The 22,101-nt window shown below is 32.6% G+C and overlaps 1 protein-coding gene and 1 long non-coding RNA gene across 3 annotated transcripts; one reads left to right on the top strand and one right to left on the bottom strand.

Moving 5' to 3' along the window:
* Positions 1 to 342: 342 nt before the first annotated feature.
* Positions 343 to 2,942, bottom strand: LOC116022522 (29 kDa ribonucleoprotein A, chloroplastic-like). 2 transcript variants are annotated; one of them, XM_031263258.1, is made up of 5 exons: positions 2,493 to 2,942; positions 2,058 to 2,159; positions 1,394 to 1,702; positions 809 to 923; positions 343 to 687 (listed from the first exon to the last, which is right to left on the bottom strand). In XM_031263258.1, exons 1-4 carry the CDS (start codon positions 2,868 to 2,870, stop codon positions 861 to 863), a joined length of 852 nt encoding a protein of 283 aa, XP_031119118.1. In that variant the 5' UTR covers positions 2,871 to 2,942; the 3' UTR covers positions 343 to 687; positions 809 to 860. The 2 variants fall into 2 exon arrangements, with proteins under 2 accessions (XP_031119118.1, XP_031119117.1); XM_031263257.1 differs by having other exon boundaries at positions 343 to 665; positions 2,493 to 2,941.
* Positions 2,943 to 6,809: 3,867 nt separating this feature from the next.
* Positions 6,810 to 12,389, top strand: LOC116022523. The gene is made up of 4 exons (XR_004099234.1): positions 6,810 to 7,068; positions 7,267 to 7,403; positions 9,957 to 10,029; positions 12,006 to 12,389. It is a non-coding gene; the product is annotated as an uncharacterized LOC116022523 (long non-coding RNA).
* The last annotated feature ends 9,712 nt before the right edge of the window (positions 12,390 to 22,101 follow it).

Raw genomic sequence — 22,101 nt, 5'->3', positions numbered from 1 at the left:
AGGCATCGGACTGTTGACTTTATCACAAGCGGCTTACAACCGTAGTCAAGTTAATCAGATTATTGACTTTATAATCACAAGAGACAACAGCAGCCTATTGGCCTCGTTAATTTAAGCCAATTAACTATGAACAACCTAAACTAGTTTATCTACCAAAAACAATCTATTAGTATTAGTTTTTTTTATTTGAGTCGATCAACCATGGACAACCTAAACTAATGAAATTAAAAAATGCATACTCTCAAGTAATAATTGCAGGTTCCCCGTCACTTAAAAAAAATCAACTTGTAAACTCGATTAACATAGCGTGCAAATGAAACCTGAACTGTGCTCAGTAATCGATGGGGTCAAGAACCAAGAATGTATGCATTTTTCTTGCACTGCAAATACATATTACAACAGCATTCTTCACACCAGATTCAAGAAAACCAATTGATCCACAACAATTTTAATGTGTCTAATCCACCATAAGTTCATAAGTTGCACATTACAAGTAACATTGGAGAGGCATATTCTATCTAGAACATATATCAAAAACATAAATAGACTAGTTTGCTCTTGTAGGTTGAAATGCAGCCAAAGTGGTGTGTGGGTAAAACCTCTCTGCAAAACCCAGGTCCTTATCAGCCTTGCTTCGTTGTCACTAGCGTCTCATCAGAACAGAACTGTTGAGGAAATCGAAAACCTCTTCAGGAAGATGACAATATCAGAAATCTTGATTTTCTAATAAATATCTACCCAGTGGTTGTTTAGCTTCATTAGATGTGTGGATTTGAATTTTGAAGAAGCATACACAAAAAAAACTTACCACGAGTTTTTCTTGGTAGAAGGAAATCAGGCAGCATTGACAGATGACAATCTCAGAACCGCCTAGGAGGGCGGGATTCAGCAGGACTTACTCGGATTGGTCTACCATTTAGTTCCTGAACAAAAATTCACAAAAAGAACTGCAAATGTAAGTAGGGAACTATAGAAGTTTAATTTTGAAAAAGAAAAGATACCAAAAAAGAATTCCAGATGTCAGAGATCAAACAAAGAACATACCAATGAAGAGCTTTCCAACAGTCAATGAAGAATATTACATATACTTGCCAAAAATCACAGGCTTTTAGATTTATAGCATATATGAAGTTTTTTTGCTTAGCCAAAACTGGACATTTGGATTAGATTCGACTTGTATGAATATAAAGAATTAATGAAATTGTTGCAATGTTTCACAGCAACTGTTGTTGTACAAGATTATATAGGAAGCTAAAGCTTAAAGCCAGTAATGAAGTTTTCCAAGGACCAGATGAACATATAACCATGCAAAGAAATGAACTCGTTTTATGTGTCATGCATAAATATGGGAAAGAAATGGACTCCGTATAATTCAATATAAGAATAAACTTACAGCTCCATTCAAATTCTCAACAGCAGAGCTGGCCTCCTCAGCAGAACTGTATGTAACAAATCCAAAACCCTTTGATCTGCCACTCTCTCGGTCATACACCACTTTGGCTTCCATCACCTTTCCATGCTCACAGAACAAAGATTCAAGTGCGTCCTCATCAACACCCCATGAAAGGTTCCCAACATGGAGTCTATTGGCATTGCCAAAACTGCCCCCGTAACCGCCAGCACCCCTGGATTCTCTGAAAGATGTTTCCCTCTTAGGTGGCGGTGGCCCAGAATTTACCCTCAGTGGCCTCCCCTCAAGTTCCTGTGAAACATTATACATTCACTCTTGATGATATAAAACATAAACACTTTATGTAGCCAGATGAAGCTGTAAATGTGGATTGAGCAGAAGGGTATATTAATGTCATCAAAGTTAAGATTACAGAAATACAACACATAAACATATATGACATTGAATAGCACATATTTGATCAGAAAGTCAAGAACTTTCTTTGAAAAATAGTATCCTTAAAACTAAAAATTGAAAAAGAGAAACCAAAGCTCATTTTCAACCAATTCTCATTAGCCACAATCACCATGTAGATTCAAGCAATGTTTAAAGCTAATTGCAGTGCATAAAAAGTACACAAAACTCAAACTTGAAGTAAAAAGCTCACATATCCATTGAACTGTTGAGCAGCAGCTTCAACTTCCTCCACTGTAGACATTGTCACAAACCCAAACCCTCTGCTTCTTCCAGTCTGTTTGTCATATATAACCTGAAAAAGTTTCAAACTTTAAAATTTAGTTTACCATTCTCCAATTAAACCCTTAAAAGAACTGCAAAAAGTAAAAAAGTTACAGCAGACAAAGCTATGCTATCACAATTCAAAAAATGAGAGCAAAAGAAACTACTTGCAGCTTAAAGATTCAAAGCCCATAAACACATAATCATACATACAATGCAATTCAACTATTTACAGACACTAACAGAAAAAACTTTGGAAATGACAAAATGCTAGAACAATTCAAACCCATATAAACACGCATTCATGAAAGAAAAAAGGGAAAAACTAAAATAATAGCTATGGGAGAGGGAGGGGAAGTTATACCTCGGCCATTTCAACACTTCCAGCTTTGCTAAAAAGCCCAGCAAGAGTAGCACTCTCAACGCTGAAAGGCAAATTCCCGACGAAGAGCTTGAGTTCAGGAGGGAAACTCGGTTCGTCGGCGTAGGAGTAGGAGGCGCCACCACTGGGAATATCCTCCTCTAAGTCATCAACTTCCTCTACCTGGTCCGAAAACGCGACATTTCTCACGACCCGAGAACCCAACGACGAGTTTCTGACGGAACAAGAAAGGGATAAAGAGCGGTTGACAGAGGGGAAGGAGAAGAGAGACAACGAAACGGGGGAGCGGTTGAGCTTAGAGTGAGGAAGAGATTGAGGATTTACACAGAGGAAATGTATGGAAGCAGCTGAGGATGCCATGGCTGCTTTAGAGCGAAAGGTTTAAGGATAAGGTTTTGAGAGAGAGAGATTTTGGCGAGGAAGGAGAGAAGCAGCGCCGGCTACCGGATATTTATGGAGATGGGGAGGAAGATATTTTTGGGCCCATTGGGCGTAAGGCCCAATGTTTGGGCTAGGTGATTGTAAGGCCTGAACTTTTGGGTGTAGAGATAGGGGAGAAACCATGTATGGCTATTAGTGAACCACAACTATACCTCACAATTTATTGCAATTTGCATATCCAACAAATACAAGATGCACATCCCCCCACAACATCCCATGCATTATTGCATAGGATGTTGTCCATTTATGTAAAGTCAAATATCATGTTGTTCGAGTCTAGTAATAATGAGTTGGATTGGTGTTACCATCACAACTTCTTTGAAGACCTGCTTTACGCCCCTCCTAATACCCTGCTTTAGAGTCAAAGATCTGGTCTACTTTCCATTATAGACTTCCGTCCAAAAATAATATTCAGATTTTATATCCGTAGTTGACATATTATGTACATACCGTTGATAGTTCCTGTACATGTAACTATCATATATGTGTTAGCAATTATCAAGTTATTTGTTTACATGTACCTAAATTGTTAACTGTAAGTACAAAATGTCTTAACTGAAGGTACAAAATTTTTATATCAGATTCATAATGCAATATAAATACTGGTCCATGGTATAAATGTATAATAATTGTATCCCTAGGGAACTTATATCATGGAATAGGGTCCACATAACATTATGGATCCTGAATCAAAACGACAAAGTACAAAATTCATACTCCTAAATTATATATAAGCATTACCATTTTCTTAAAGCATAGAAGTGAAAAAAAAAATTTTAATCAGAAAAGAGTTTTCACGTAAAATCTTTGGGAGTTCTCACGTGCCTGGCCGATAGACGGACTAGAAGCCGTACAATTGGATGGTTTTGGAATTGCATCTGTCAAAACACGCTTCAAGGGTAAAAAAATCTCTCTCTCTTATAATGTAGAATCTAGAAAAATACGATTAATACTTCCGCTGTGCATATATGATTTTTCTAATTAACAAATGCATGACATAAAAAGCTCAATGAACAAAAATAATGGTCAAATTATATAAACAAAATAAATGTAAACATATACAATCTATTAACTTTTATGAAAACAAATTATTAACAAATTATAAATAATTAATACATTATGTATAAATAAAATTAAAAATTAAAAATAATTTGTTAATGAACAATAAAGTAAATGTAATGTACAAGTTATTATATTTAATGGTGTTATTTAACAACATTAACAACTTAAGAAGAAAAAAAGAAAAAGAAAAAGGGTAGATTTGCAAAGTATTTGTGAATGTACAAGAGAGAAAACACAATTTGCAACTTATTTTGCGTCTAATTACGCTAACACATTTTTGTTTATTTTCATTAGTCATCAATGATTTTTATTATATTTTGAGATATTGAAATATATGACAGTGATAATCACTCCTCATTCAAAACCTCCATCCCCACAAATGCAAAGATGGATAAAATATTTCTTCTAAACCCAAGGGTAGAGATAGGTATAAGGATAGGGGAAAATCGAGGTTACGGGCAAGGAATATGCCCAAATTCTGATGTCGTCTCCAAGTGAAATGCCCAAATTCTTAGTAATTGGTTTAGTTTTAAGCCTTTGATTAAAAAAAAAAAAAAAAAAAAAGTTATCTATAAGTTTTACTTGTGAGATTGATATTTCATTATGGTGAGACCTAACATCTCACGCTCTTTATTTGTTTGCTCATTCTCTTTCTTATACGTTAATTGCCACTTATATGACTTTAGATGAAAAATTGTAATACTTCTTAGATTTACTGATATAGACTTTATTAATATTCTTTAGACTATTGTATGGTGTAAAATTATCTAATTATTAATTAAGAAAATGGGTCTAAATTGGCATACCAAATCCAACACATACCAAAAGCTTTTAATTTAGTAAGGTCAGAACTAAGAATTCGTGTAATTAACTTGTAGACCGTTGGATGAGAAGTGATTGCACAAATTATTTGCAGCAATAAATCAAATTAAAGGAATGGACATCAAAGTATCAAACAACAACCACCAGCTTTTCTTTCTGATGTTATTATTTCTGATTCTAGTTAATGAAATGGTTTCTTTGTTTTCAAAAAAAAAAAAAAAAAAAATTACTCCGTATCAAACAACAAAAAGAAGAAAAAAGGGAGAAAAGCTGACTTTTATTGCAATGATGACACTCTATCCTCCACCTTTTATTTGATTTGTGCACGTAACTTGTTTAGGAAACTCATTTCCAAATAACACTCCTACCCAACTTCTACGCGCTTGTAACTATTTTAAATTGTAATTTTAGTCCTTCAGTTATATATATATGTGGTACAGACTTAATCATTGAATTATATATATAACTATTTTTAATTCTTCTTTCAGAAAGATTGAATTCTTAATTTCAAGGGGCTCCTACGCTCAAGCCCAACAAAACATTTGGGATGATAATCATTTTTAATTCTTAAGTTATGCACGGAGTGGTTGACTAACTGATCGCCTTTCGCCGCGAATAGCGACCGGCGACGGTTCGGCCATCGCCAAATTTTCACGCCTGAACTAAATTGACATGCAATAATAGGTCATTTACTGGTTTTTGGGCTTCATTGCTTCAATTTAACATGTTAAAAGGTGTAATTACACATTTTAAAAGTTTAGAGACATAATTGACTTTTAAAAAAAGTTTATGAGTTTATTTGACTCTTTTCCCTTTTTTTTTTCTTATAGGGTATTAACAACATTAAATAACACAATCATTTTATGAAAAATTAAATGTTAATTGAAATTAAATATTAATTGAAAGAACTATTGGCAAAGGATAAATGATGCTATTTTTTTTTTTACCACTACTCGAGACCCCCTAAGGATGTGAACAAAATAAAATCCGCCTTGTTACTCGAAGTAAAGAATTACAAGGAATTAAATCATCATAGCTATTTGGCTCAAGCCAAGCTAAGAATGATAATAGGGTGCTCTTACTATTAGCATAGAAGTCAAAATTGAAACCTTGTAATTATCAAGCAAACAATTTGCCCAACTTGGCCAAGCAAATGATACTATTTTTGAACAAAAATTTTGCAACTATAAGAGCAACCCCAATAGTGAGATTTTTTGCTCTGATTTTTAAGCTTATGAGAGAGAAAAAGAAAAACGGAGGAAAAAATGAAAAAGAAAAAAGAAAAAACTAACAAAATCAAGCATAAAGAAATGAGTTCACACTTGTGTGAGACCGTCCCACGGATCCTTATTCGTGAGACATGTCGGGTCGGGTCACAACACCATGCAAATGTCATACTTATATGTGTAAATGTCATACTTATGTGCTCAAATATAGCACTAATCAAGAATACAATTTTTGTTACTTATAAGAGAAAAAGTAATACATTTTTCATAGTAAGTAATGTTGACAAGTGCTCCTTACTTATAAGCGCAAATATAATACTTTTGAGGAAAAATGTAATACTTTTAAATCGAAATGTAAAAGTATTATATTTTCCCTTAAAAGTATTACATTTACCCCTATAAGTAACAAAAATTTTATTCCTGATTAGTATTACATTTGAGCATATAAGTATGACATTTGTTCATATAAGTGTTACACTTGCATCTTGACCCGACCCGTCTCATGGTGAGACGGTCTCACATAAGTTTTTGCCTAAAGAAATTGTGTTTTAAGCGCCTTGTTGGCGTCTGCAGTACACACTTCTGGCTGGGATGTGTACAACACGCACCAACGCAACATTTATTTTTCTTTTGCTTCGCTTAGATCACAAAAAATCTTCATCCTAAAAATTAATTTTCTTCCATCTCTATTTTCTCTTCTCTCCAACTAACCTCTCTCTTCGAAGTAAGCGAAATAATAATAATTATTTGAAAAAAAAAAAAAAAAACCTATTGTGAAGTTTGCTCAAAAAGTTATACATATCATGTCATCCACCCTTTGCACTGAAAAAAAGATATAAAGAGAGATAAAGTTAGAGAGAAAGGTGGGCAATCTTGGCATCCTTCATTCATCTCCTGTCATATATATACTGTGTATATTCATCTATCCCATTACGAAAGAGTTCTGAGTCGTTTTCTTCTCCTTCACTAATCACTCGCTTATCTTTCTTCTCCTTCACATCTTTCAGGTTTGCAGCTTCTCCTCTTTCTGTCTTTGCTTTTCTTTTTCTTTGCTTTTTTCATCAATCAATCAAGACAAATTATACTTTGATTGATTAATTAGCTCATCGTGTGATGCTGAATCGATTAAAACACGTCACAACGAGAATTCGTGTAGAATTGCTTTGGATTTGAACTGAATCGTTGACTGTTTGTGTAAGTTGCAGGAAGAGTGGTAGATCGTCATGTATGTGATAGTGATATCAGTGCCGATGATCATTTTGCTGCTCATCATCGCCATTGCTTGTTACCTATTTGGAAGGTCTAGAGGCTGAGACTGATCACCCATCTTACGGTCAGGAGGGTACGCTCCTTTCTATGCTCCCTGCACCTCGCGCTACTGAATCATCGTGTCTTCTAGGATGACCCGATTCGGTTTGAACCGGACGGATCGACCCGACCCGTTCACTGTAGAAATCTGAACCAGAACCGTAGGGATGGTTCTGGTTCCAGATATTGTTAAATCGGAACCGTCAGTTCCGGTTTGGAACCGGACGGTTCCGGTTCCAAACCTTAAAAAAAAACAAAAAAAGAAGAAGAAAAACTGCATGCTAAAATAATACACTGGAAATTGCTCAGTTATTCATACCCATTTGGCCATTTCTATGATTTTGTTTTGTTCAAAATTTGAACATTTTGATCAAATTCTTGATCCGGAGCCACATATTGAAATTGCATAAAGCAAAGTATGTAGACCAAAGCCATGGACTTTGCTTCTCATTAAGTCAGCAAATACATGAAAATAAAACAAAAAAAATATTAAAATTACGTAAATTTTGGTTCTTATTCAAATTTCATTAAGATACGTAGGCATTTATTAATTTTGATAAAATTAAGTGGAAGCCTAAAATTATTATTATTATTTTTTAGTTTAACCTTAAAGTTTAAATACTTGATATAACCATTTTTTAAAAATTTTCATTATGAAAAAATTAGTTGCTGAATTTAGACAATTTTTAAAATACAAAATAGAATTTACAAAAAAAAAACACCAGTTCTAGTACCAGAGGCCAGGTGAAATCTTTGTACAAGGTTTTGATTCCAGTTCATCCGATTTTAAAATCGGAAATCGAACCGTGGGCATGGCTATTGTTCTATGTCAAATTTCTTTTATTTCTTATATATTATTACTGGAGTATTATTTTTTGAAAATTATTACTGGAGTATTATATTCATACTAAAATCGAAAATACAGTTGCACTATATATACACTAAATATAACTTTGATTCATAAGGGTTTTCAAAAAAAAAAAAAAAACTTTGATTCATAAGGTATTTTTGACAATTAAAATTTAATTATTAAGGAATTTATGATTGTTACGGAGTATATAAGAAATTTATGATGTGGATTAGAAAAATGCAATGATATTCCAGATGTATCCATGCTGTATTTTAATCACTGCTGTAAAAATTGCCCTAAACATTGGTTGGCCGCCTAGCGTACGATAACCGTTGGTTTAGGCGGCTAGCCGACTAGGTCGCCTAGTCAGCCGGTTAGTTAGGCCATCCTAAATCGTTCAAACCCTATATTTTTTTAGAGGTTAATATTTAATATTCTAGTATTAATTATTAAAGTATTAAATAGTGTAATTATTAAGTATAAAAAACAAAAAAGTTAAACTTAATTTTTAAAAAATAAAAATAAAATACACGAACGCCTAGGTACCCAAGGAATACCTAACGATTTTTTCAACCATATAATTTTAATAAATATATGATTTTGTTAATAAATTTTAAATTCAAATTTAACTAGAACAGTGTGTTAATTGGGCAATGCTTAGGGCTGTTAACGAACCAAACATAAACGAACGGAGGCTGTTCGTGTTCGTTTGTTAAGGATTTTGGGGTGTTCATGTTCGTGTTCGTTTGTTAAGCTTTTTGAAAATCCTGTTTGTGTTCGTTTGTTAAGCGTTCGTTAGTGTTCGTTAACGTTCGCGAACATGTTCACGAACGTGTTCGTTAACGTTAACGAACACGTTCACGAACGTGTTCGCAAACGTTCATGAACACGTTCGTGAACACTTAATAACCAAACACCTGCACATGTTTATGAACACATTTGTTCGCGAACAATAAATAATCTGCATTCACATCTTCACGAACAATTATATATATATATATATATATATATATGTAAACATGTTCGCGAACATTATTAAACGAACACTAAATGAGTTTGTTCGCGAACACTACTAAACGAACACTACTAAACGAACACAAACGAGCTTGTTCGCGAACACTTAGCAAACGAGCTTACCACTGTTCAGACTCTGTTCGTTTATTAACCGAGCTCTAAATTTTGTTTGTTAATGTTCGTTTACCTTAATAAACAAACATAAACGAACGCTTACCGAGCTCGAACACGAGTAGTTTGTCGAAAGCTCTGTTCGCTAACAGCCATAGCAATGCTACGTACCTCATGTATTTCTTTTACAAATTTTCTCTCCTGATATGTCATCATGTAATTAGTAATTAAATTTCTTTATTATTAGTGGTGAATTAACTAATTTATTGTGAATAAAAATGACATCATTAGGAATGGTGAAAAACATTTTCCGTGTTAATATGATGAACATAACATACAAACTTGATTAAGTGCAACTTGTATATGTAGTTAATTTTATTTATTTTTTTCACATGTTTCCCGCTCCTTTGATAATTAAAAGAAAAAAAAGACTTTTATAAGAAGCATTGTTTTTCTACTTGGTATTTGCTTTTTGGAAAAGAAATTCCGTGAATGAAAACTGGCATCTAAGAAAACCACTAAAACTGCTTGATATGTAAGTAAGCTCACAAAAAGGCATCAGTATTCTTATTCTCTCCCTCTCTCATATTTTCTTCAAATCTTACATAGCAGAAGACAGACAGACAGAGTTTGAGTAGGAGGTTTCCCGATTAGATTTTGGGTGAAGAGATCGAACAGTGAAGAGGTATGTTCTCGCTGCAGTCTCCTTCTCTTTCTTTTTTTTTTTTTTTTTTTTTTTTCCTTCCATTTCTTTTAAATTTGTTTATTTATTTATTTCCTTTTGCTCCAGCTTTTTCCAAAGTTACTTTCTGCTATTCTGCAACTCCTTTTTCATTAAATTAAAATTTCATTCCATAAACTAAAGTAATTATTATTTTTTAAATATTTATTTGAGAGGATCAGTCTTTTCGAAGAATATAGAAGTCCAAATCCCAGGAAATGTCTTTTATTTTATTTATTTATTGCTTAAACATATTTTTCTGGAATATTGCAAATTCATCCATTAATTATCAGCTTCTCACTAAAATCCATCAATACATAAATAAATATTTCCAGAATCTCACTGAAATCCATGACCTGTGATTCCATGGTGATAGCGTTTGGGCTACGATGGATCGAAACTTTATGGGCTATCACTATTGAGCATTGAGCATATATAATATATAAATATAAATATGCAATTCAACTATTAACTTAGACTTTTACTTTTAGTTAAAATAAAACACATATTTTAATTTGATATCAGAACCAATTCTATATTAAAAGTCATGAGTTTAAATCTTCACATCACTCAATAAAAATCAATTAGTAAAGAGGGTGCAAGTATATTGGTTTTACACTTTTACTAGTATGATTTTGGGCTTTTGGCCCATTCCAAAAATGGGTTTTCTGCAAATGATTTAACTGGCCTATTTTCAATTTGTATGATTAGTTTTTTTTTTTTTTTTTTTTTTTTTGAAAGCAAATGATCTTCAATTCGCATGATTAGTTCAGTGACATATTTTATTCTTTGTTCATTTCAGTTATTTATTTTCATTAATTATTGAAGATTATTTATTTTATATTTGTCCTACGCTTATTCAAAGATATATTTTCAAAAAAATTTATATCGAATTTTTGTAGTGTAGCATAGCTATAAGCATCACAATCATTCATGCTTATCAAATATATATACGTGAATTGGTTAATTTCACTATAAGTCAATAATATAAAATTACGTTAAATAGCATAACATTTGATACATGTAACATTATTATTATTATGAAAACGTATACAAACCAAAGCTTTTTGAGAAACCCTTATTCATAACTAGAGACAAAAAATGGTAGTTATTGAGTCATGATACATTCCTCTATAAAAATGAGTATATAATATTACTATATGACTGTGTCATTAATGTGTTCGATATATTTTTGTATTTAATTATTTCGTGGACTTTTTTTATTTAGTTCATGGCATGGTCAATGAAAATAAAATAGTTACGGAGTAATATTTATCCTTCACATGTCGTTATCCTATTGAATTTTTAATTGTATTTGATTATTACATAAATTTTTTTATTAAGGCCATGTTTGATAACATAGTTAGCTTATCAGTCAATTTTAACTAATTTGATCATTATTAGTTGTTTGATTTGGTTAACCAACCAATATAAGTGTTTGATTAATCAACTTTTTGTAACAACTTATTGCTTTAAAACACTAAAATTTAAAAAGCTGCTCAAAGTAGTTTTTTCAATCAATTTTTTTGTGAAAATCATTTTGCATGTAATAAGCTATTAGCTAACAGCTAATTTACCAAATATATTTTTACAATAAGCTAATGTTATACCCACTGACCCAACTAGCTAACAGCTATTTACCAAATACTCCTAATTCGTGACAGAATCGACTCTCAATAAATATTGTCTCAATAAATATTGTGAACTTTTATAATGTCAATGTCAAAGTTGACTATTAAAAAAATGTAATAATTTTAATAAGTGAAAACAGCATTTAAAAAATGATACTTTCTTCTATAAAAATCACGATATAATATTTATTATTTAACATGACATTGATTACAAAATACGTAGTAATTTTTTTATAAAGAAATATAGCATTACTTGTTATTTTGTTGGATGAAATTATAATCAGCATTTATAATCAACTGATAATGCAGGGAAGTCTTAGTTTTATTGAGTCAAAAGCAGCAGAATGGGCTATGTTATTGTAATATCGTTACCCGTTATAATATTGTTCATTGTCACTGCCGTGGCTTGCTACCTAATCGGCCGGAAACGTAGTCGTGATATAGCTGCAGGCAGATATCCTCAGCATTACGGCCCACCAGCACCGCCGCTCGCCGTCATGTCTCCACCGCCACCGGGAAAAGGACCTTACTAATGTATTACTGGCCTGGCTGCCTTGCTTCTTTGTCCATGATTAATAATTTTGGTACAATGTGAATGAGGTGTTTTATTGTGCAAGCTAAGTGGGGATTTTAATAATTGAGAGATCAGACTTTTGATTTGACAATAAAGAAATGATATATGTTTGTTCTTCATATTGATCTTTTATTTTTAACATAAGTAAACACACATATTAATATAATTTTAAGTATAAATAATTAACCAAATTATTAGAAATTCCTTAATTTTATCCACTTAAAAGAAAATTACTAGTGGCTTATTACTATTTACCTTGAAAGTGGATGAAAAATTTGTCAACTTGATAGGATATTTGTTCAAGTGTGTAATGTGTTCCATCCTTAGTAGATTGGAAAATTTAAAAATCTATACTATTAATAAAAGTGGGGTGCATTCAATAAAAACTTTTAAAGATTATCAAAACATTTAAAAATTCTACAAAAGTCATTAAAACTCTGAATTGATTACACCCTTACAAACATTTCATAACTTCTATTAATACATTATTTATATTTTTCTTACAAAAATATATTTTTATAAATCATAAATAAATTAATGCATTGAAAAAAAATACGGAGTAATAAATATTGATTTTCACAAAAATAGAGTATAGAGTGAATTCCTTTTTTTGTCCTTATGTTATTGGCACGTTTCTAATTTTAGTCCGCTTTAGTTATTTTTGTCACATTGAGTCCACATTTATTAGATGTGTTCCACATTTGGTCTAGCGTTAAGTATTTCATCTAATGGTCGTCTGTGGTAGGGCTAATTTCGTCTTTTTACTCTAGTCTCCTCCCTTTACCCTTTCAACCTTAATTTTACGCGGGTCTCGTCTCTCCCTCTCTCTCTCTCTCTCTTTAAAGATCAAACTGGAAGGGATCACCCAAAGTTACATAGTTGGCATTTGAAGAAATCTTTAGTAGCAGTAGTTCATAACCAAACAAACCCCATAATTAATGCATGCATTTTCATAATTCCTCATTCTCTGTCTGTCTCTCTGTGTCCATTCCTTTTTGGACCATCTTTCGCCGCCGCTGCCTGCCTCTGATCTACGACCGATGCGCTGGCGATGACGATGGCGGAGGGAAGATCGTCGAAGGCAGAGGTTCGATTGTCCCTGCCGTTACCTTCTCCCGAAACCTGCTGTACTCCGATGGGTCACGACATCGAGTAGCGGTGATACTGCTGGTTGTGCGATGTCCTCTACGCTTCCTGCCGGCGAACGACGGTTCCGATTTGCCGGTGGAAAGATCGACGACAGAATTGGCTCGATCTGAGTTTTCCCCGGCTCGGCACGGCGTAGGCAGCAGCGCTGGAGTTCTGACAAGATCCTTCTGACTATTTGCGGCGGTGGACCACAATCGGCGACAGCAACACTGGCGATGGTACGGTGGATGGCGGCGGCGATGGTAGACGAGACTCTGTCGATCGCCTTTCTCAGCTTATCTTCATCGGGAGCTCTGCGTTTCTTTTAGGTCTGGATATTTTCATCGGGATATTTCGTCTGTGTTTCCTACTCTATATATTCCGGCTCAATCTGTAAATCTGAAGCGGCCCAGAAATGCGGTGGCTGCATTACCATCTTCCTCCTCCCAGCAGAAGCCGAGTATGTTGAGCTCAGAGTCAACACCCTCTCCGTCGGCCAATCCTCAGAGTTACCTCCACTGCTTCAGTCCAGAAAAAAGGATAAAGAGATGAGACCAGCGTAAAAAGATGAAAATATGCTTGCCACAGACGACCCTTAGATAGAAAAACTAAAGTTGGACCAAAAGTGGAACACGCTTAATAAATGTGGTCTCAATGTGTCAAAAATAACTAAAACGGACTAAAATTGGAAATAGGCCAATAACAGTAGGACCAAAAAAGGAATTCATTCTAGAGTATATTATACATAAAGAAATTATAATCAATTTTCACTATAAAATAAATGTAAATTTCTCAAAAAATTCAACTAAACACAAATACATATATTAATAATTAATTAACATACAATTACATAAAATTATTTTGGATCAAATGGAAGGGGTACACCCAATACAATTACATACAATTATGTTAATTATAAAACAATTTTGTGTTAAAATTTTAGGTCAAATCTGCTGCGACCAATAGCAACTTGCTGCTGGTCGCAGCAGAATGCGAAAAACAGCAACAAAGTTTCTGTGCAAATAGCAAGCTGCTATTTGCAACAACTTCTTTTTGTTGCGATTAGCAGCAAGAAATTCGCAGCAAAAAGTTTTGTTGTGAACAACATCAAATAATAAAAATAAAGCGATAAAAAAAGTATAAAGTTTGTAGATTTCATCTATTTATATTGGTTTAGATGGAAGAAAAAAATTTGTAGAGAAAGTTGAAAAGTTTGGGGGTTGGAGCGTTAGATTTCATCTATTTATATTAATGAATAAAAAGTCTACAGCAATCCTATTATGATAGAATCTATGAAAGTTAATAACTTTTTGAATATCAATAGACTTTTTAAGACTCTATAAAAGTCTAAATCAAATACCGGTATACTTTTAAAGACTTTTGAAAAGTTTGAATTGAATACCGGTAGACTTTTAAAGGTAGAGTCTTAAAACGTCTAAATGGATACCACCAAACTTTTAAAGTCATTAAAAGTCTTTAAAAATTTATAAAAGTTTGATTGAATACACTATTTAAATTCCTCATCTTCAACTTTCTCGTTCAAATATTTGTTAATATTAAATAAATAATTTATTGGTAAAATAATTAATAAAACTTAATTGATAAGGAAATGTTATATCGAAATTAACTAATATCTATTAATTGGTAATATTCTTTCCAAATTCACGGTAATAGCGTAATTCTCCCAGAGGACACGAATAATAACGTAATAACATATGGATTTCGTAAGTCTACCAAAAATATATTATTCACGGTATTCTATGGAATCTAGGTTTTTATTTTCAATTAATATGAGTTTAGGGTTTTATTCGTGTGTACATCAATAAGTCTACACGCTAATAAGGAAATAATCATTTATTATTATTTTTTGCAAATTATGAGTATTTTCATGTTATTTAGATCAATAATAAACCAGTAAGTCTACACACTCACATCCAGTTCCACGAATCAAGAATATTTTTCCTATTTTTTCGAATGGTAATTTTGCATTGTGAGGCCGATTCTTTTTACTATTTAAACATATCATTATACTAAACCTATATTTGTAAGCTTTCAACGAATTTATGCGTCGTAGTTTCCTATTTACATCAAATAGGCATGGCTTTAATTCAAATCGAAATTGTTGGACGTGAACTTCATCCTAGACACGGAAGAAATTTAATCAAGTTTAGAGTGGTGCGTACCTATCATCTTCCAGAGACAAGAGATGCTGAAACAATCAATTCTATAGAGTGTGTAGTCCATGATGTAGATGTATTGTTTTTGTACTATCGTTTGAATATTTTATAATTCAAAAAGTTTTGTCTATGCATATGGTTTTTTTACTACATTTTTTTTTTTACAATTTCAATTTCAGGGAATTTTTCTACATATTCATATTCCTAATTTTTTTTTTCAAAAGTGGATGAAGAAATTTAAAGAAGGGAGAGTTTACCATATTAAAAAAAAATTTGGTGCCTTATAATTTGTATAGAAATAAAACAACCACTCACAAGTATATGTTGCCGTTTTATTCTAATACAACTGTGAGAGTATTGAAGGATGTAGTTTATCATACACATATTTATGACATAAGATTATGATTTATTTGAAGAGGTTATTTGTTTGTCACTTACATTATTTTTCTTTTTGTATAACTTTATTAAGTTATTTTACTTTTTTTGCCTTTCACAACTTTAAGGATGGACATGTGTCTGAAAGTCCTATTGAAAATTTGGAGCCTAACAAGCAATGTGATGCAAAGAATGAGCGATCTGTTAAGAGCTGTGAAGGTTGAGAATTTGAGTTGAAATAGTTATTAAAATATTATCAAGTTCAAATTCTATACACCCGTGAACCACCAAACTCTGGAGTACTTATTTCATGGCTCTTAGGTACGTATTGCAATGATACATTATTTAAATAACACTTTATTTCTGTGATATTAAATATCTATTTGTTGATATTTATTTATGAATGATTCCCATAGGAAATTTGCATCCATTTACAAATTCCCTCGAAAAATTCAGTAAACTTTTCAAAGAAATTGTGCATACTTCTTGCATGAGGTTTAAGTCATGCGAGCACAAATACATTATGAAAGCAAACAATGACACAGTGATCAATGTTTCGGATCAAGATGATTTTGTTTTTTCCAAACACATGCTTAAATTCAAGAAGTTTGGGTCCTTGAAGGCTCCCGGAGGTGTTGATAGCAACCAATTAATTTATCAGTTATTATTACAATTTCGTTCTATATTTACTGTTATTTACATTCCTCTTTCATATTTATTCTAATTCATTCGTATCTGCAAACTTACTATGGTTTTGATCGTTTTCACAGATTTGATTGGTTGTGTAATTTTCATTACTGAGCCAAAAATTATTCTAAGTTAATCAAAATCCTCAAAAGTTAATTGATTTTGTTATTGAAGATTCTTGGTATGTATTTTTTTTTAAATAAACATATAGTCTTTATCACGAAATGGATTTGTTTTTATTCAGGGAGAGTCGATTGACGATAACCCTGTGGGACGAGCACGTGAATTCGGTTTTGCCTTTCTATAATGGTGATTTGACAGATCTTGATTGTTATACTACAACTTTGTAGAGCCAGGGTAACTGATGGTAAGTAATAACCCAACGTTAGACTTAAATTTAATTATTTCGATTATACCTATTCAAAAATGGTTTTTATATTAGACGGTGAGGTAAGGATTTCTAGTTCCTACACTACAACAGAGGTTTTGTTCAACTACGAATGCCATGAGTTTTTCACTTTCAAGGAGATGTATTGAGACAGTTTACTTTTTTCACTCGCTATATAATATGTACTTCACAACATCTTTTACGATTACAAGTTATCTGTTTTAAGTAGTTTGCTTAGGTTCTTTACTCCTATACGGAGTATAATCTCAACTTCTAGAATCACTGGATCTAGATCGTTGGAAGCTATGTCGAATAAGAATATGACAGTCACTTCTTGGAAGGATATTCATGACAATAAGAAGGTCAAAATTACAAATATTCAATTTATATTTAATTCGTTTAAAGATTCAACTGCTAAATTGCTCACGCGTTTACTTCTCATTTATAGGTAGGAGAATTTTGGATTGTTGGAGAAATTATAGACATTGAACGCGATTGGTACTTCACGGCATGTAAGATTAAGGGCTGTGGGAAGAAACTTCAAGACTATATGGATAAGATGTACTGTAAGTTATGCGACAAACAATGGACTGACTGAATAATTAAATATAGAGTGGTTATTGTTGTCCTGGATGATGACCAAGATGACCAACTTCTACTTTGGGACAATGTTTGTTCGTCTCTGCTAGGGGTCATTGCTAGCGAGTTGAAGGAAAAGTATTATGAGGTGAGTGAAATGAGCACTTTGTTTTATAATATTATCCGTTTTATACTATTTACTTTTTTTTTTTGGTTGACCTAGGAGGGTTGTATGCCCAATGAAATTGAGGGATTGGTTGGAAAGACCATGAAGTTTAGGATTGTCACACAGCATGATCAATTCAATTATAGGGAAAATGTTGCTTTTACTATTCTAGGAGTGGAAAATGATGAAGCAATAGCTAAATCAGTCAAGTAAGGTGAAGAAGGAAGCGTGGTTAGGAAGCTTGCTGATGCAAAACAGTTCAAGGATAATTTAGAACAAGTTCGTACTAACTAAACATGTTTCTATCTACTGTTATAAATTTTTGTTACACTTTCTTTTTTAATAGTTATTTTCAACTAGGGCATTGTACCATTGGAACCTACATCTTCGTCTAACCGAAAAGTCATCTTTGTTGATGAAAGCAATCCTAAGCAGCAGTCTTTGAAGAGAATAAATCTGGACTTTTCATCATTTTCAAAGACTTTTAAAAAGCCTAAAAATGAACCCAAGCCATGCTAGCCTTTGTTGTTCTACTTTTGTTTATGCATAAACAATATATATTTCAGTTGGTGTTTTTATTGGTTTGAATAGACTAAATGCTTTTAACATATGGTTTATTCTTTTAGGCTTTAAACTTTGGCATCATTTTTGGAAAATATAAGCTAAGAAACATTTTATTTCGTTAATCTACTTCGGTTTTCATAAGTTTTTCTATGTTTTAAATCTGCAGGTTAAATCACTATTTTCTTGGAATTTTATTTTGTTTTGTTCACACATGTCATAGTCTTCATTTTAGTGTTGTAGTATGTTTAACTGTTACATTGTGCTTTTTTTTTTTTTTTTTGGTGTTTGTATTCTGTCATTCAGGCTTAAGAAACAATTTATTCTTTTAGCGTGTTGAGTTTGACATTGTTTATTTGAATTTTTACTATTTTTTAATACCCAAAATTTTGTAACTTCATAGATATGTTGTATATACTGTAATGGTTTACTCTGCAGTTTATATTCTAAATAATATTGCTGAAAAAAGTCTAGAACATATATGCCTGCCTCTTGATTTTCAGTAGCATCAAGTTTTACTGTATAAGGTTCGTGCTTTGGTGCAGGGCACAACTAATGCACTTTTGGCTTCATCTTTTCCATCATCAATCTGTATCAGTCTACAAATTAAAGCTTGATGTGCTCAACCCATTAAAAGGTATTTCTCTCTGACCTACTACTCTTGCCCAATAATGAACCATCTATCATATAGTTTATTGTCAAGGATTTAGTAAAAAATGAAGCAAATGTAACCAAAGACACACATGACATGGGTGCAAAATTTAAAGAGGTGACCGATAAAAAAAAAATTGTATTTTGAAATGAGGACACAAAATATTAGATAAAGATAGGAATGTGCAAGAAACTTGACTAGAGAGTTCATTACTCAATGAAGTAGAGTACTTACTATGAACCTAATTGAAAATGTGTCTATGTTTCTTAGCTTTATTCTTGGATTTCCGTTTCCTTTTTTTTTTTTCACCTAGAGTGTGGGTACACATTTTGGAGGGATTGTAGTCAATCTACAAGATACTTCTATATGTTTTAAATGTTCACGTCCTAGTTTCTTGGATTCATGGTGAGGACGTTGTGTAACTTGAGTAGTTGTATGTTGGACAATGCTTGATTGCTGACTAGCAGTGTTATTTTATATTAACACCTCCTTTCCAATTACTCCAATAAGCATGTGTCCTGTGCTAATAGGACTACAATCATTGACTTTATTTATGCTAACATAAAACTTGTCCTTAGATTGGATTAACTCTGAGAGGATGAGTTTATATTCAGACTCTGCAAAATAGAATAAATGAATTAACAACTACTTTATGAAGAATGCACAAATAAGCAAAATGGATAGCAATTATATTTGTAGTGTAGGAGGTTTATACCAACAATGAGATAATAACAACACGAGCTGCTAATCGTTCAACATCCTTTTTGTTTATTCCAGCCTCCCAATATAAGAACAACCACTGAAAACAACTGTAGAGTTGAAAGCATGAACTGATGCATCTGGCTGGATTGTATGATAAGTTGGATTTTCTACATTTATCTTCACAACAAGCTCATTTAGGATGGACTTGCAAAATATTTTATCTTGGAGAAGTGCTATATAGGAAAAATCAAATTTCAGACAACAAAAAGATAGTAACTGAATTTAAATTAGCTTTCAGACAGCAGCCAATAGTCACTACAAGGAGAAAACATAAGGAAAAAGAAACTTGCATTAACAAAACATTGTAATAAATAAATAATTCATAAAACATATGATTGCTTCCAACAAATGTGCATTATAAAGAGTTTGTGACAGTGTCAGTGTATGCATAGTGAAAAACAACATTACTTTATGCTATTTTTACAAATATAAATATATGAAAAAATTCAACCTGGACTTTGTATTCGTTGGCAAATCAACATCCCTTGTCCCTTCATTTCCACTATAGAGCTTTTTGTCACCACAACTGTGGTAAGATATTTTTGTCGAATATTAATTGACATCATACATAAACTATCAAAACTAAACTCAATGAAATATAGTCTTCCTTGAAAATTAGGTGCATTTTGTAGAAGTACCATTTTGTTTCTGTCACAACATTATCAGGCCACTTAATTTCTAAGTGCTTACTTAGATTTTATGAAAGTCTAAATTGACCTAAGCAATATAAACGGGTTGTGTAAAGTTTCTTTTATATTGTATGGTTTAGACGTGTGAAAGATGTATTTTTAGTGGTTTGATTAGTGAGTGTCGTCCTCTAGGAATGACTTAATTGGAGTTTAAGTAATGAGGGGTTAAGCACGGGTTCATAGAGTGTTTGAAAGCTAACCTAAAGAGATTGGAGTGTTGCATGTTCAAGAAATCAATAACGAGAGCAAATAAAGGAATTAAAAGATAACAAATGAAATAGAGATTTGAACTAAACATCCTTGAATAAAATCCTGTTTATGTCTAAAGTTTAAGTTATGCAAGTCTAGATGATGAACTTGGGGAAATGGTTTAAGTGCCAATGTCACTCTCGTGATCACTTGGACTATCAACTAATCCAAAGTCCCATTCTCATGGCAACTTGGCTAGAAGAGGCAATTTAACAAACACTTTGTGTGCTTATTTCCTTCAAACTCCTTTTTCTAAAAGGTGAGTAAGAAATATGAGAGGTATGGCTATGGTGTAGCCCTATTCTCATAGGTGGAACACCAATTCCAAATATCTCTTGCATAATTTGGCCATAATTATAAAGAGTCAAATCAATTTCACTCAATTCATAACCAAGTTCAACATTAAAACAATACAAAACATAATTTATGCAATTCAATTCATATTGGGATTCATATTTTAAGGAAGTTCAATTCAAATCCTAGGAATGTTTAACTACTCATGCTTGAAATGTAAAACTAAAAGCAATTGAAATTATAAACATGGAATTCAAAAGAAACTTTACAAAATATAAATGCAAAAGTATGAGATAAAGAACTTAACTTGATTATTTAATGGAAGGAAATAATCTTGAAATTGAACTTGAATGTTGTGAATACAAAGGAATTCTTCTTCTAAATTTCCTAATTCATGATAGATTACAAGTGTGGGAGAATGTTTTTGAAGTTTCCTAGAGAGAAAAAACTAAAAGGGGAACTTAGAAATTCAAAAGTAATCAGAAAATAACCACCAAGATGTATTTATAGTCTAAAATTCGCGCATTTTCGTAGCCTTAAGGATAGGAAGTCACGGTGGGACTCACAAACTGATCATTGAGACTCACGCTGACACTCATGGTGTGAGTGTCAGCGGTGTGAGTTCAGTGATCAGTTTCTGATCAGCGTACTTACGCTGAGACTCACAGTGAGTCTCAGCGTGAGTCCTTGATCAGAAACCATGTTGAAGACTCACGCTGACACTCACGGTGTGAGTTTCAGCGTGAGTTCTTCAAGTTGACATCCACGCCATTGTTTTGCTCCTTCGTTCCCCGGTGTGCCCTAGGGTGTTTTCCTTGTGCTTTAAAGCCTTGTTTTCTCCAAAGATTAGCATCTTTTCATGCTTGCTTGCTTCTTACTCGATTTTTTCTTCTTGCAAACAAAATACAACAAATTAAGCATTATTCCAAATTCCTTTATATAGCATTTGAATAAAAAACAAGCATAAATGGGCATAAATATGAGGTTATTTAATGACATATCAACGTGCTATCATATTCATTTCGTTGACAATATTACATGAATACCTAATTGATGAACAATCATTTTATTTCATTAAGTATTGAAAACCTACTACAATTGTTGATTAATTGAAAGTTGATTAA

The sequence above is a fragment of the Ipomoea triloba genome, chromosome 6 (genome assembly GCF_003576645.1).
Source record: "Ipomoea triloba cultivar NCNSP0323 chromosome 6, ASM357664v1".
Taxonomy (NCBI): Eukaryota; Viridiplantae; Streptophyta; class Magnoliopsida; order Solanales; family Convolvulaceae; genus Ipomoea; species Ipomoea triloba.
This window is presented reverse-complemented; position numbering and strand designations above follow the sequence as displayed.

Excerpts from the sequence above, each read along its gene's own strand:
- LOC116022522 (XM_031263258.1), bottom strand. The coding sequence starts at position 2,870 with ATGGCATCCTCAGCTGCTTCCATACATTTCCTCTGTGTAAATCCTCAA. Across the intron at positions 1,703-2,057 it reads CTCAACAGTTCAATGGATAT|GAACTTGAGGGGAGGCCACT; the intron begins GTGAGCTTTTTA and ends AATGTTTCACAG. Across the intron at positions 924-1,393 it reads TTGAGAATTTGAATGGAGCT|GAACTAAATGGTAGACCAAT; the intron begins GTAAGTTTATTC and ends ATTTTTGTTCAG.